Here is a 14795-nt window from a genome sequence, read left to right as displayed (position 1 = left end):
TATATATTCAATCCATTTATTCCAGATTTGATAAAATGTTTCTTTTTGAGTTCTCAGGGAGTAGGTCAATTTTTCCATTTTAAATATTTCCAAGATAATTTCGTACCAATCTTCTAATGTAGGTGTTATTGGATTTAGCCATTTTCTAGTGATTGATTTCTTACTTGCCGCTAAGAGGGCCTGCAGCAACTTTATATCTTCCTTCTGTTCAAGGAACAATACATGCCCCAAATAGAGCGTCTCAAAGTTCAGAGGTATCTGGGACCTAAGTACCTTAACTAATGTTCTATGAATACCTTCCCAAAATAGACTTAATTTAGGGCAATCCCAGAAAATATGAAAATGATTTGCCTCCTTGGAGCCGCACCTTCTCCAACACATCACGTTTGTGTCTTTATATTTTTCCTGATATGGGGTCTTGAAGTATCTTATAATGTTTTTCCAACAATGTTCTCTCCAAGTCAAAGAATTAGTCGAGGACCATTGAAAGCTGCAGATTTTCCCCCAAGCCTCCTCTGAAAGTACCAACCCCGCTTCTTTCTCCCACTTCTCTTTAATATACAGTGTATTTACATTTTTAGCATGGGAGAGTGCATTATATAGGCGAGAAACTGATTTACTAGGTATGGAACTGCAAGCCGAATTCAGAATCTTGAAAAATTCTAATTCTACTGTTGATAGGTCTGTATATCTACAACTCTGGTTAACATAGTTTCATATTTGAAGGTACCTAAAAAAGTCATTATGTTCTAGGCCATGTTTGTCCTGCAGGATTTGGAAACTTTGTAATACTCTTTTATCTATAAATGAGAGTTAGGTTGTAAGACCTTTCTTTATCCATAGCTCAAATCTTTTATCTCCTCTGTTGGGAAGGAATTCAGTATCATATGCACACCATCTAAAGAGTTTTAGCATGTTATTAATTCCACATGAATTAACCACCTTCTGCCATACTTTTAATGTAAGATTTATCCAAGCATTATTAAATTTTTCCAACTGGGCCATCAATCCTTTGTCAGCTATTGAGGCCTGAAGAGGAAAACTGTCAACTAATCCAAATTCTATTTCCTTCCATCTAGCCTTATATTCCCTATTACACCAATATAACAGAGGGGTTATCTGTGAGGCATAAAAATAATTTCTCAGACAAGGAAGAACCATACCTCCTCTTTCCTTCCCTAACTGTAAGGTGTTATATCAAATTCTAGGTTTCCTTCCTTGCCAAATGAAGCGGGAAATCCATTTGTCCCATTCCCTGAATTGATTATCATCCACCTCCACTGGTAAAGTATGGAAAAGATATAATAACCGAGGAAGAATATTCATTTTTATAGTATTTATCCTTGAATTTAAACTTAAAAAGGGGATAAGATTCCATCTATGCATATCTGCTTTTATCTCTGAGATTAATGGCCCATAATTTACCTGTGACAGTGTTGAAAGATCCTTCGGCAGGGTTATTCCTAAATATTTTAATGATTTACCTTCCCACTTAAGATCGTATGTATCCTGCAATTTTTTGGATGGTGTATAATTTAGGGACATAACCTGCGTTTTCTTTACATTTATTTTATAACCTGATATTTTCCCAAAGTCATCCAACAGTGTAAACAATCCTATAAATGATTTTTCTGGTTCACTCAGATAGACCAAAACATCATCTGCGAATAACGCCACTTTCTGTTCAATCCCTGCCACCTTGATACCTTTTACGATTTCGCTCTGTCTTATTAGTTGGGCAAGTGGTTCAATATATAACGCAAAAAGGAGAGGAGAAATTGGGCATCCCTGTCTAGTGCCTCTCTCTAAAATGAAGGAGTCAGAGAGGTCCCCATTTATCTTAATTCGGGCTGTTGGGCTGTCATACAGAGTCTGAATTACTTTAATAAACCTTTCTTGAAAGCCGAATCTTCCTAACACTCTGTATAGGAATGCCCAACTAACCGAATCAAAAGCTTTCTCAGCGTCCAATCCTACTACCATTGTCTCTGTCTCGTTCTTATTAACCTGTTCTAATATGTGCAGAGTTCTCCTTATGTTGTCCTGTGTTTGTCTTTGTTGAATAAATCCAGTCTGGTCTAAATGGATTAGGCCAGGTAAAAGCTTTTCCAATCTGCGCGCTAATATAGATGTAAATAGTTTGTAATCTAAATTAAGAACACTAATTGGCCGATAATTGCCACATTCTAGTTTATCTTTACCCTCTTTAGGAATAACTGAAATAATCGCTTCTCTCCAGGAAGGTGGAGTTTCTCCTCTCTGCAAGATCCAATTAAAGGTGTTAAGTAGTAATGGGGCTAACTGTGTCTTCAGGGACTTGTACCACTCTGAGGTAAACCCATCAGAACCCGGGGACTTTCCAGCCTTTAACCTAGAGATGGCCACGTTCAGTTCTTTGACAGTTACTGGTTCTAATAAACTTTCATTTTGTAAATCTGTAAGTTTAGGTAGATCTAAAAAATTCAATACACTGTCTATATAGGGCTCATTGGAGGCCCGGGGTTGGGAGTACAGCTCTCGATAATACGTTTCAAAACTCTCTTGAATTTTCCCTATTGTACTCTCCACAAGCTTTGTCTTTGGATTCTTTATTTTATGAATTGTATTGTCTGCTTGTTGTTTTCGTAATTTATATGCTAATAATCTAGCTGATTTACCTCCTACTTCATAATTCTTTTGTCTCAGGTAAAGAAAATTTCTTTGAGTTTCCAACGTATAAATATCATCAATTTCACTTTGCAATTTCCTAATTTCCTGTTTTCGATTTGAATTACTTTTGTTGCTATCTCCAACTTGAAGTTGTTTTAATTTTCCTTGAAGGTCTGCTAATTTTTGTGCATTGATTTTTTTCATGTGAGTAGTAATGGAAATAATTTTCCCTCTCAGTACAGCTTTCAATGTATCCCATAAAATCACTGGTGATGTTTCTCCCATGTCATTAAGGTCTAGATATTCTTTGATTTCTCCCCTTAATCTCTCCATTACTTTTAGGTTATTAAGTATATGTGAGTTTAGCCTCCATAGTGTTTTCCTCATTTTCCTTTCCAGGATTAGAGACATAGAGACTGGGCTATGATCCGACAGATCAATTGTTGCAATATTACAGTTTTTTATCCTGAGTCTATCTGTATTAAAGATAAAGAAATAGTCTATCCTTGAATAGGCTGAATGAGGGAAAGAGTAATATGTATAATCTTTACTAGTAGGGTGTAATTCCCTCCAGACATCTATAATTCCCAACTCCTCCATCAATGAATTCACTTTCCGAGTCAGAGGTTTATTCTGAGTAACTATTCTTGAAGAATCTAATATAGGATTTAATCTAATATTAAAATCCCCTCCACAAATTACTACCCCTCGAGAACTGACCATTAGGTCAAAAATGTGTCTATAAAATGACCATTCACTACCTGGAGGAGCATAAACATTCAGCAATGTTATTTCTGTACCTTCTATTCTTCCTGTGATTTTTACAAACCGTCCTTCTTTGTCTCTAGTCTCTGAAATATGTTCATAATTAAGAGTACTTGATATTAAAGTAGCTACCCCTCTTTTGTGACTCAATTTATATGATGAATAAAATACATGCTTAAAGCCCATTCTTTTCAATTTTCCATGTTCAGATTGGCTCATATGTGTTTCCTGGAGGAAAGCTATTTGTGCCCTCTCTTTTTTCAATTTAGACATAATCTTATTTCTTTTAATTGGATTCAAAACCCCATTAACATTATAGGAAATTATTTTTACCAATTCAGTTTGCATTTTTCTCTAGTAGAAAAAAAGCACTCTCCTTTTCTAACCAAACAGTAAGCAATCCCTTCTCAACAGTAAACCAAGACATATAACCACACCCTAGACATTTCTGAACGTATAACATTTGAAAATTTTCCCCGACTTCCCACAGTGAGGCCTGAGCACCAACCCGCCTCAGTTCAGAGGGATAACCTCTATCTTCACCCTGTGTTAGAGGGCCCTCAGCAGTTTGAATAATCATAGAGAATTTTCTCCTATTTATGTCTCGACCATATTGCTATCATTCAAGTTATTCCGCCTAGATTATTTTCAGTTACCAGTTTTCATTTTACTTTTAAGTCCGATTTACTCTTTTCAGTCATTTCTCTTAATTAATCTGTATTCTCTGTACATTCGCGTCTGAATATTTGCAGCTTTTCCTTGTAGTTTGACACTCTGGTTCGAGTGGAGCGTCCTCGCCCCACTAACTGCCACGACTTCTGCCGAATCCTCTCCAGTAGCGACTCCGGTTGGGTGATAACTTTAATAGGTAGTCCCCGGTCCGCCAGGTCCGACGTTGCCTCCTCCACCGTAGCATAAGTTTTTGTCCCTTCGTCGTAAAAGATTCTCAGCCGAGCTGAATACAGGGTCTGGAATCTGATGTTGTTTTCGTTCAGGACTCTCCGTGTTTCCGTATATTCCTTCCGTCTGGCAAGAATCCCCGGTGCGTAGTCGTGGTCTAAACTGATTTTACAGTTGTTCCACATGAAACCTTTCTTTTGCCATGCTCTTTTAAGCACCTCTTCCTTCGTTCTGTAACTGAGAAATCTGAGCAGAATCGATCTGGGCTGGGCGCCTGCCGGAGGCTGTGGTGCCAACGCACGGTGAGCCCTTTCTATCTGTAGGTCTTTTGCGGCCGGTATATCAAGGTTCTCTCTAAGCAGCTTCTCCACGAAGGGAATCATCAATCCGGGTTTACCTTCGGTTCCTTCGGGAACTCCGTAGATCCTCACATTTTCCCTTCTCGAGCGGCCTTCTTGATCTATTAGTTTCCACTGGAGTTGGTCTTGTAGCTTCAGCATTTCTGCTATCACTTCCTCGGCATTTTGTAGCTTCTCTTCAATTCCAACAATCCTCGCTTCGGCTTCATCTATCCGCGAGTTAGTTTTTACTATTTCTCCTTTAATATCTTCCAGCTGTTTGCTGTTATCTTGTCGGAACTCGCGAATCTCTCCGAGAATCAAAGACAGAGTCACCGATTCCCCCTCATTATCTCCGTCCTGGCTTGCCGTGGGAGAGCTAGGCCCTTCGCCTTGCTGCATCTCTTTATGTTTATCAGCCTTCGAAGCGGACTTTTTATTCTTGTTCTTAGACATCATCCTTGCCCCTTTTATTAATATAGTTATGCAATATTAAGTATTTGTCTAAATTCGATTTTGGGGCAGTTTACCTTCTTTTTTGTCGAGAGACCTTTTCCTTACGCCGCCATTCCCTTGATGACCGAATTTCATGAGATTAAACAGACATTTAATTTGTATTTCTCAGATACCTCCAGTATAAAATACATAGGAACCTCAAAACAAAACAAAATCAAGCCTCAGCTTCACATTTTAAAAAAATCTGACCCTTCTCCAGCCTCCACATTTTCCATTACTCTTTTTTTGTTACTCACTTTATGAGTTAACATGATTCTCTGCTTCCAGCCTTCCTTCTGAATGAGATGAAGTCCACCAGCTGATGTGCCCAGCACCAGCCATTTCCGTGATACTGACAAACACGTACACTAAGAAAAGACAAAAGCATTCAAACCAATGGCTTAATACCACTTTAGCCACAATTTCATTATTAGATCCTATTCACCCACTCCCCCCTACATTGGAAAGATGAATCAGCTCAACTGAGCCTCTTAGTCTAGTCCTGCTATATATTAACTGTATCATGTAGTTCTGCGTCAAATTGCTCCAGTGCAGTCATAACACTGGCACCTGCCTGATAACATGCAAAATTACTTGGGTGTGTCTGATCCACCAAAAGCTAAATTTAACCATTTTGTAACAAAAGATAGAAGAGATACTCATTCAAACCTAAAATGCATCAGGCAGCTAAACAGTAGACAAAAACCACTGCCTATCAATGTGCATTCATTTTGCCTGCCACATTGCCCTTTAACTGCTCGGAGGTACAGAATCATGTTTACCTAAAACAGGATTTAGGTGCAACATTCCCACCATTTTTTCAGCACACTCTCCAGACAAGTTAGCTTACAGTCCCTTGAAAGACTTAAAAGCAAATTAGCTGCAAATAATCATACCACTGGAACCAACTGAAACGTAGCAAAATGTTTTTCAAAAAGTTCTTCGATTTCAACTGCTTCTAAAAACCTCCAGTGAGATCTCCGCATGACCCAATAATCTAAAGACGTCAAGATTCTCCTTGGATCAGTGTACACAAAGCTCCCTACTATAAAAATACAAAACATAAATCCTCTAATTTAGTTCGAGCAAGTGCATGGGAGTGACCTTCTCTTACTCACCTTGAGTCTGTTTGAATCTAGCCTTAGAGCAGATAGTAGGGGATCCAGAGATTCCAGCTCAACTAGGATATGGCTGCATGTTTCTGGGACCGTTGGCAATGACATTGTGGAAGAGTCACAACAGCACTAAGAAAACTGGTAAAAGATATAATTTGCCGTCTCCGTTATCATGCTTAGTCTTCATTAGAGACGTGTTTTATTCATGCTGCAGAAAACAGATAAAATAAACTTGCAATGAAAGTCTAAACTTACACAAAAGCAGTATAATTTACATTTTGCCAACTTAAAAAAAAAACTTGTTCCCTTCCTAATCTCAGGCACAATTAAGCAAAATGTAAAAGCAGATCTTCTAACCAGAAACATATAGAATTAGGCATTGAATTGCAATGTCACGTCCCTGCGTACCTGTATTCTAAAAGCAGACTTAAACGTCATTGTGCACAAGTCCCCAGAGTGTGAGATATAATCAGTGGTATGAGACTATCACAATGTAGGGGTATTAGGATGCTCAAGTTACAGAAGTGTTGGAAAACCAGTGGATATACTTCAGATGTAATCCTTTTCATTGATGTCCACTTACATTTGAAACAAACTGCTAGTTAGCACAATAAACTTGAGTTTGCCATAATACTTGGCTGAGGACTCAGAAAACAAATCCCAGACTATTTTCAAACAAGAGAAAACCTGCAGATTCTGGAAATCCAAGTAACATATTCAAAATGCTAGAGGAGCTCAGCAGGCCAAGCAGCATCTTTATGGAAAAGAGTACAGTCGACGTTTTTGGCCACGACCTTTCAGCAGACTATTTTATTCTAAATTAGTGCAGGACATTTAAAAAAAACTGTACCAAATCAAAGTCACTTTGACTCTCCCTGAAGATTCTTAACTGCTAGCCAGTGAGACAGTAGATTGAAATCATGACGCATAGTTTCCCAGTTACTGCACAAGATATTCTCAATGGGCCAACTTATCTTTTTCTTTCCATTACTTTCATATGACTTAAGGATCTCAGCACTAGGGTCTTATGATTTCAGTTTCAGAAGAATAATTGGTAGATGTGTACTACCCTTTTAATTTTTCTACTCTTGGCTCTTACAGTAGCTGTATGTTATAGCGATTTTTATTTCATTAAAGTTACAGAGCTTGATCATCACAGCTTTGTAATGCCTTGACAGGCATTTTAAAACTCACTAGAAAAATCACAAAAAGTAAACACAGACCCCAAAATCTGGGCTATTGGATATTATTATATTAATGAACAAGTACATTTTTATATTATTTTTACAAAATTTATATAGTGGAATAAATTTCCCAGAGAACATAGGGCAATGGAGAGGCAGGAAATGGGACGCTTGTCAGTTTGAAGAGGGTGTGATAGGGCCTGGTGAGATGAATGGGAGTGGAGGAAAATTGATCCCAGCAGGGGAAACGGGATGCCTACGGGTGGAAAGAGGGTCCAGGAACCAAGGCCCTCATAAGTGGAAAGAGTACAGGAAATAAAGCCGCATGAATGGAAAGGGAGCATGGGAACTAGTGGAAAGGATGTGCAGGAAGCGGGGAGGGCCTTGCCAGTGGAAATGGAGCTTGAGTATCAGGGCCTCTGCAATAGGTAGGCAGTGCAGCAAATGTTATCTGGTGAAGCAGATGCCAGTCATTTGGATTTCTAAATATTGAAGCTTTATTGTCCTAGTCAATAAAAGCATTAGCAGCTGCCCTAACTTTAATCAAATCTAACAGACCACATCAACTAAATATGCTACAGCAATACATCTCCGTTCTGCTTCCTCCGTAAGGAGTCTGTATGTCCTCCTCGTGAAATGTATGGTTTGTTCCCAGGGTTCTCCGGTTTCCTCCCACTGTCCACAGACATACCAGGTAGATGAGTTGGTTGTTTTAAATTGTCCAGTAATTAGTTTTGGGTTAAATCGGGGTTGTCAGAGGTTGCTGGGATGGCACTGCTTGAAGGGATTACTCCGCCCTGTATCGCTAAATAAAAATAATATAAATTATAAACAGCATCTAGATACCATGAGTGAAGATCCAACGTCTGACACAACCGAAGGTCCTGCAGAGCATCACAATTAGTGACTGCAGGCAGAAAGTATGTCAGGAAATCAATGCAGTGAGCAATTAAGGGCAGTTGGGGTACATTCTGGACAGAAGACAATGCAGGGAATTAGATATCACTGACAGGCAATGCTGGAAGACTAAATGTGCAGACAGCAAGGGATAACCCACATTCAGGCGACAGATGACCTAAAGCCTCACAAGAAGCAATGCAAGGAGTTGAACACATTTAATAATTTCAGTAGCACTAGTCTTATCTTCAACAGAGAGTGCAAGAATATTTTAATTACACAAAGGGATGAGGGTGGGACATAATGGAGGGACAACACCTGACAGATATGCACAGTACTGAAGACTGACAGAATGAATACAGTAACATAATTCACACACAGGTAATGCAGTGGGCTGAGACAACATTAACTTCTTTGAAAAGTTCTTCTTAGGTCATCATCGGGATCAAGGTTGACCAGCTTCCACACCACATCTGCACAGTGGAAGATGTCTGTGTGATCTCTTTTAATAGATAGCTATTGCACACCAGCTGGTAGGCAATCTTGAGAGAGCAAGATCTTGCTCCAATGGCCTGGAAATCCAAGATGTTGGAAAACCAGGATGTTTACCCCATTCCACGTCCTTACTCCGACTTATCTCTCCTTTATCTTAGTCCCTCCTGCCACTGTCCACAGTAACCCCACTTCCACATGTTCCATTTCACAGCACTTGGAAGAAGCCAACTTTCCCACTCCTTCATAAAGTGGGTCATTCAATGGGAAAAGGGAGAGGAGACAGAAACTTGGCTCTGTTGTCCACTTTATGCAGGATTGAGGGATCAATTTGGAGAAGTCTGTCTATTTGTCAGGATAAGAAGCTGATGTGTAACTCACCACGAGTTGGGGGTCAACAGTTCTCACTATCTGCCACACATGGAGGGCAGGGGGTGGGACAATCAGGAAGTCCCACTGCACTAGGCTGAGTTAGCTCATTCAATTGTCCTGTTTGAGGAGCTAACAGGAGGGGCAAGCTGACAGTAGATGGTCAACAAATCTCACTATCTACCACATATATCGGGAGAGGGACGGGACAGTCATAATGTCCCACTGTTGGGTACTGTAATTAGTTAGTCAATCCGGCTGTCGGGAGGGGGGGGTAGGGATAGCAGGAGGGGAAGCGCTGGCGGAGGGTGGGAAGAGGTCAACAGATTTGGGTGATGGATCATCACACATACTGGACAGTCAGACTGTCTCGCTGGTGGGTACTGAGACTAATGTCCTCATTCACCGTCACCTTTGGGGAGCTGGCGCCGGATTTGGGGGGGGGTGTGGAGGTATCAGTCGGTCCAGGATTGGGGGGTGGCCGTTCCCGGAGAGGTTGTGGAGCGGGGTGGTCGGTTCCGAGCCCTGCGCTTCATGCTATCAGTGACTTTTTTTCTGCAGACGGGCCGCGGAGGGGAACCTTCGCCACCGGTTTTATCGCCTGACCAGTCGTCGGGATTCAGTCGTTTTCCGCAGCACCGCACAGTCCCACCGGAACCACCGTGGCTCGGACCCCCAAACCCACACCTACCTACCCACCTGCTGCCGCTGCCGCTGCTCCAGCCCAGGGCCACCACCGCCTTCTCCTTCACTCATCCCCGTCCCCGTCACGGACTTCCCCGGCCAGGGCCCGCCCCGCCCCCGGGAAGCTGACCAGCTCAGGCCCCTCCCCATCCCGCCGGCCTGCCTGCTCCTTGTAAGAGGTTCTCGGCAGGGCGGGAGGGAAAGTTCCGTGCGCCAGCTGTGGAGAGCGGGCCCCGTCCAGGCGATGCATTATTTACCGGACTCCTGGTCTAAAATTCAGAACTTTAAGTAACTTCCCTCCGATGTGCAACTAAAATCAAGCATTTTATTCTGCCGCAGGGTCTCGGCCCGAAAAGTCGATTGTGCTCCTCCCCCCCCCCAATAGATACCTACCCGGCTGTTCCTCCAGCATCTTGTCTGTGTTACTTGTGTCACGTACCCCGTGACCGGTTTAAAGAACCAGCAGAAATGGAAAACACTTTGGAGTCCAGTATTGCTATTAACTAATGGTATTTATTAGTAACTACGCAATACAGTAATATAAATGCAGATAAATCAAACAGATTAGCAATGAATATATATAAGTAAGTATTTCAGTAACTCTGGAGATATATGAAAACCAAGCTTCTCCAAGTCTAGGGGTAAATAGATACAGTCTTACGATGATGAGTAAGGTTCAGTTCAGTTCGTGGTATTGAGTAGTGATGGAGAGAGCGGGGGGGGGAGAGATTTGAGTGTTCAGGTGAGTTATCGCCGTTTATCTTCCCGTTGTCCTCTGAAATCCTTTAGAAGTCACCGACCGTGACCACAACAAAGGGGACCGTTCTTCTGTGGTGAAGCTATCAACCCAGGCGAGGGTTCACACACAAATAACTTCCCACCGGTCACGTCCTTTTCACACTGCGAGAGGCCACTGATCGATCCTCCAAAAACCCACCTTTTCTGTGGGCACAACAAAGCTCATTCAGTGTCCAAAACCATGTGTCTCAGGTCTATCATCTGACCTATTTATCTCACCGTACTGAGTACCAACTGTCTCTCAAATAACAACTCCTCCCTTCACTTTCTGTAAGAACGTACAAGCAGGCAATGTCCTGTAGAAAATATAAACAAACTGTGAGCAGGCTTGTCTCTCTCTCTCTTAAAAACAAGATATAGGTGTTAAATAACTCGCTCTCTTTTCAAAAGCACAGTTCATAGGGGTAATTCAGGACCTCGTCATACTTGGATTTCCAGCATCTGCAGAATTTCTCTTGTTTATGATTTTATCTGAAAGGTGTGTTCGCGATTGTTTTCTTCACTAAACCATGCATGTTGATGAGTGAGGATTTTGCGTCGATTCTTCTGCTAATATTCATACCTGAATTTGGAAAGAGTGGGGCGAGTAAATATTAACATAATTTAATAGAAGGTAGAAAGTTAGAACTAGAAATACCGGTTTCTTCCGGCATTCATAGTAATTATAGGCATCCGTTAGTCTCATGAGATCATGGATTTGCGCCTTGGAAGGTTTCCAGGGCGCAGGCCTGGGCAAGATTGTATGGAAGACCAGCAGTTGTCAATGCTGCAAGTCTCCCCTCTCCACCCCACTGATGTTGTCCAAGGGAAGGGCACTCGGACCCATACAGCTTGGCACCGGTGTCATCACAGAGCAATGTGTGGTTAAGTGCCTTGCTCAAGGACACACACGCTGCCTCAGCCAAGGCTTGAACTAGCAACCTTCAAATCACTAGATGAACGCCTTACAACAGGAATTCTGCAGATGCTGGAAATTCAAGCAACACACATAAAAGTTGCTGGTGAACGCAGCAGGCCAGGCAGCATCTCTAGGAAGGGGTGCAGTCGATGTTTCAGGCCGAGACCCATCGTCAGGACTAACTGAAGGAAGAGTGAGTAAGGGATTTGAAAGTGGGAGGGGGAGGGGGAGATCCAAAATGATAGGAGAAGACAGGAGGGGGAGGGATGAAGCCAAGAGCTGGACAGGTGACAGGCAAAAGGGACACGAGAGGATCATGGGACAGGAGGTCCGGGAAGAAAGACAAGGGGGGGGAACCCAGAGGATGGGCAAGGGGTATATTCAGAGGGACAGAGGGAGAAAAAGGAGAGTGAGAGAATGTGTGTATAAAAATAAGTAACTTCCGCTAATGCCCCACCTCCCCCTCGTACCCCATCTGTTACTTATTTTTATACACACATTCTTTCTCTCATTCTCCTTTTTCTCCCTCTGTCCCTCTGAATGTACCCCTTGCCCATCCTCTGGGTTCCCCCCCCCTTGTCTTTCTTCCCGGACCTCCTGTCCCATGATCCTCTCGTGTCCCTTTTGCCTGTCACCTGTCCAGCTCTTGGCTCCATCCCTCCCCCTCCTGTCTTCTCCTATCATTTTGGATCTCCCCCTCCCCCTCTCAAATCCCTTACTCACTCTTCCTTCAGTTAGTCCTGACGAAGGGTCTCGGCCTGAAACATCGACTGCACCTCTTCCTAGAGATGCTGCTTGGCCTGCTGCGTTCACCAGCAACTTTTACGTGTGTTAGCTGAACGCCTTAACCACTTAGCCACACGCCAACATTCATAGTAATATGTAAGCAATAAATATCAAGAACACAAGTTGTAAAGTCCATAAAAATGAGTCTATGGGTTGTGGAACAGTCCAGTGCTAGGGTGAGTAAAGTTCTCTGGTTCAAGAGCTTGATGTTGAGGAGTATTAACTGTCCGTGAACCTGGTGGTGTGGGACTTGAGGCTGCCGTACATCCGTGCTCCATGGCAGCAGAGAGAAAAGAACAAGGCCTCTATGGTGGGGATGGATGCTGCTTTCCTGCGACAGTGCTCCTTCTAAATGTACTCCATAGTGGGGAGGACTTTACCTGTAAATGTGCTTAATATTGGGGAGGGTCTAACCTGTGATGACTGGGCTCCATTCACTACTTTTATATAGGCTTTTCCATTCAAGGGCATTGGTGTTCCCTTGCCAGGCCTTGATGCAACCAGTCAGTATGCTCTCTACCATGTACCTATAGAAGTTTGTTAAAGTTTTGGATGACTTGCAGAATCTGTGCAAACTTCTAAGAAAGTAGAGTCGTTCAATGACACTCAAGCTAACACAGATTGGGTTAATCTTAATGTGCTGAAGAAGAAAGAATTCTTGAAATTTATTAATAACTGTCAGCATTTCCCGGGCAGACAGGACAGGAGAACACGATCTGGGAGGACAAGGGCAGGAGAACAAGATCTGGAAGGACAACTTTGGGTGAGTCGAACAAGTGACAGGAGAGCACATTAAAGGAACAAAGATCATAATATAAAGATTTGATTAACTATGAAAAAACAAACTGCAAAGTTAATGTAGTTGAGTGGAATGGTTATCAATTCAGTAAGCTTAAATTAGATCTAGCCAGGGTAAATTGAGGTCAAAAATCTATTACTGATTAAGAGCAACATTTAACGAATTGGTGTTTTGGGGACAGGGAAGTACATTCCCATTGAGGGGTAGATAGGGCAACTTGTATGGAGACATGAGAAATTCTGCAGATGCTGGAAATCCAAAACAACACTCACAATGCTGGAAGAACTCAGCAGGTCAGGCAGCATCTATGGAAATGAAAAAACAGGGCATGTTTTGGGCCGAGACCCTTCATCAGGACTGGAAGGGAAGATACCGGGTAAAAATGTGGGGGGGAAGGGAAGGAGGATAGCTAAAAGATGTTAGGTGAAACCAGGTGGTTAGGGAAGGTAAAGGGATGGAGAGGAAGGAATCTGATAGGCAAGTGGACCATAGGAGAAGGGGAAGGAGGTGGGTACCCAGGGGGAGCTGACAGGCAGGTGAGGCCAGAGTGGGGAGAGAAAAAGAGGGGAGGGGAATTTTTTTTTACCAGAAGGAGAAATTGATATTCATGCCATCAGGTTGGAGGTTACCCAAATGGAATGTAAGGTGCTGTTTTTCCATCCTGAGGGTGGCCTCATCATGCCACAAGAGGAGGCCATGGACCAAATGCCGGAACGGGAACAGGAATGGGAATTAAAATATTTTGCCACCGAGAAGTTCCACATTTGGATGATGGAGCAGTGGTGCTCAATGACCCTCATTTTCTGATGGGTCTCACCAATATAGAGCAGGCCGTATTGGGAACACTGGGATATGGTAGACAGCCCCAGCAGACTCACAGGTGAAGTGTTACCTCACCTGGAAGGACTGTTTGGGACCCTGAATGGAGATGAGAGAAGATGAATGGGCAGTTGTAGCACTTCAACCGCTTGCAAGGTTAAGTGTCAGGGTGGAGGTTAGTGGGGAGGGACAAATAGACAAGGGAATCAGAGGGAGTGATCCCTGTGGAAAACAGAGAGAGAGTGGGAGGTAGAGATATGCTTGGTGGTAGGATCCTGTTGGAGATGGTGGAAGTTGTGAGAATGACTCGAGGTGGCAGGTAAGGACGAGGAACTCCATCACTGTTAAGGCAGTGGGAAGGTGGGGTGAGTGAAATGTTCAGAGAAAGGAGATGTGGATGAGGGCCGCATCAATGGTGGAGGAAGGGAAACCCTATTCTTTGAAAGAGGAGGACATCCCCAATGTCTTGGAAGGGAAAACCATTTCCTGGGAACAGATGTGGCAGAGATGAAGGAACTGAGAAAAGGGAAAAGCATTTTTACAGGATTAAGGTGGGAAGATGTATAGTCAAGAAGGTAACTGGGATTCGGTTAAAAGATAGCAATTGATAGTTTGTCTCCAGAGATAGAGACAGAGAGACCGTGAAAAGGGAGGAAGGTGTCAGAAATGGACCGAGTGAATTTAGGGCAGTGTAGAAGCCGGGGGCAAATTTATGAAGTTGATGCGCTCAACTTGGGTGCATGAAGTAGTGCCAATGCAGTCGTCAATGTAGCATAGGAAGAGTTGGGGAGTCTTAACAGGGATTGC

General features: G+C 42.7%; 1 protein-coding gene across 3 annotated transcripts in view; it reads right to left on the bottom strand.

The window, feature by feature from the left end:
• hps5 (HPS5 biogenesis of lysosomal organelles complex 2 subunit 2) overlaps positions 1-10375 on the bottom strand; it is a 69433-nt gene extending 59058 nt beyond the window's left edge. Inside the window, exons 1-3 of one of the 3 annotated variants that reach the window (XM_063062099.1) lie at positions 10282-10375; positions 6266-6470; positions 5405-5515 (exon numbers count right to left, since the gene is read on the bottom strand). In XM_063062099.1, coding sequence (XP_062918169.1) covers positions 5405-5515; positions 6266-6370 — 216 coding nt within the window. In that variant the 5' untranslated portion in view covers positions 6371-6470; positions 10282-10375. Of the gene's footprint in view, positions 1-5404; positions 5516-6265; positions 6471-9895; positions 10005-10281 lie in introns of those variants that run through there. The other 2 variants (XM_063062097.1, XM_063062098.1) reach the window with 2 other exon arrangements.
• Between the last annotated feature and the right edge of the window lie 4420 nt (positions 10376-14795).

The sequence above is a fragment of the Mobula hypostoma genome, chromosome 11 (assembly GCF_963921235.1).
Source record: "Mobula hypostoma chromosome 11, sMobHyp1.1, whole genome shotgun sequence".
In the NCBI taxonomy this organism is placed as follows: Eukaryota; Metazoa; Chordata; class Chondrichthyes; order Myliobatiformes; family Myliobatidae; genus Mobula; species Mobula hypostoma.
Note: the sequence above shows the minus strand (reverse complement) of the source record. Positions and strands in the feature narration are given on the sequence as shown.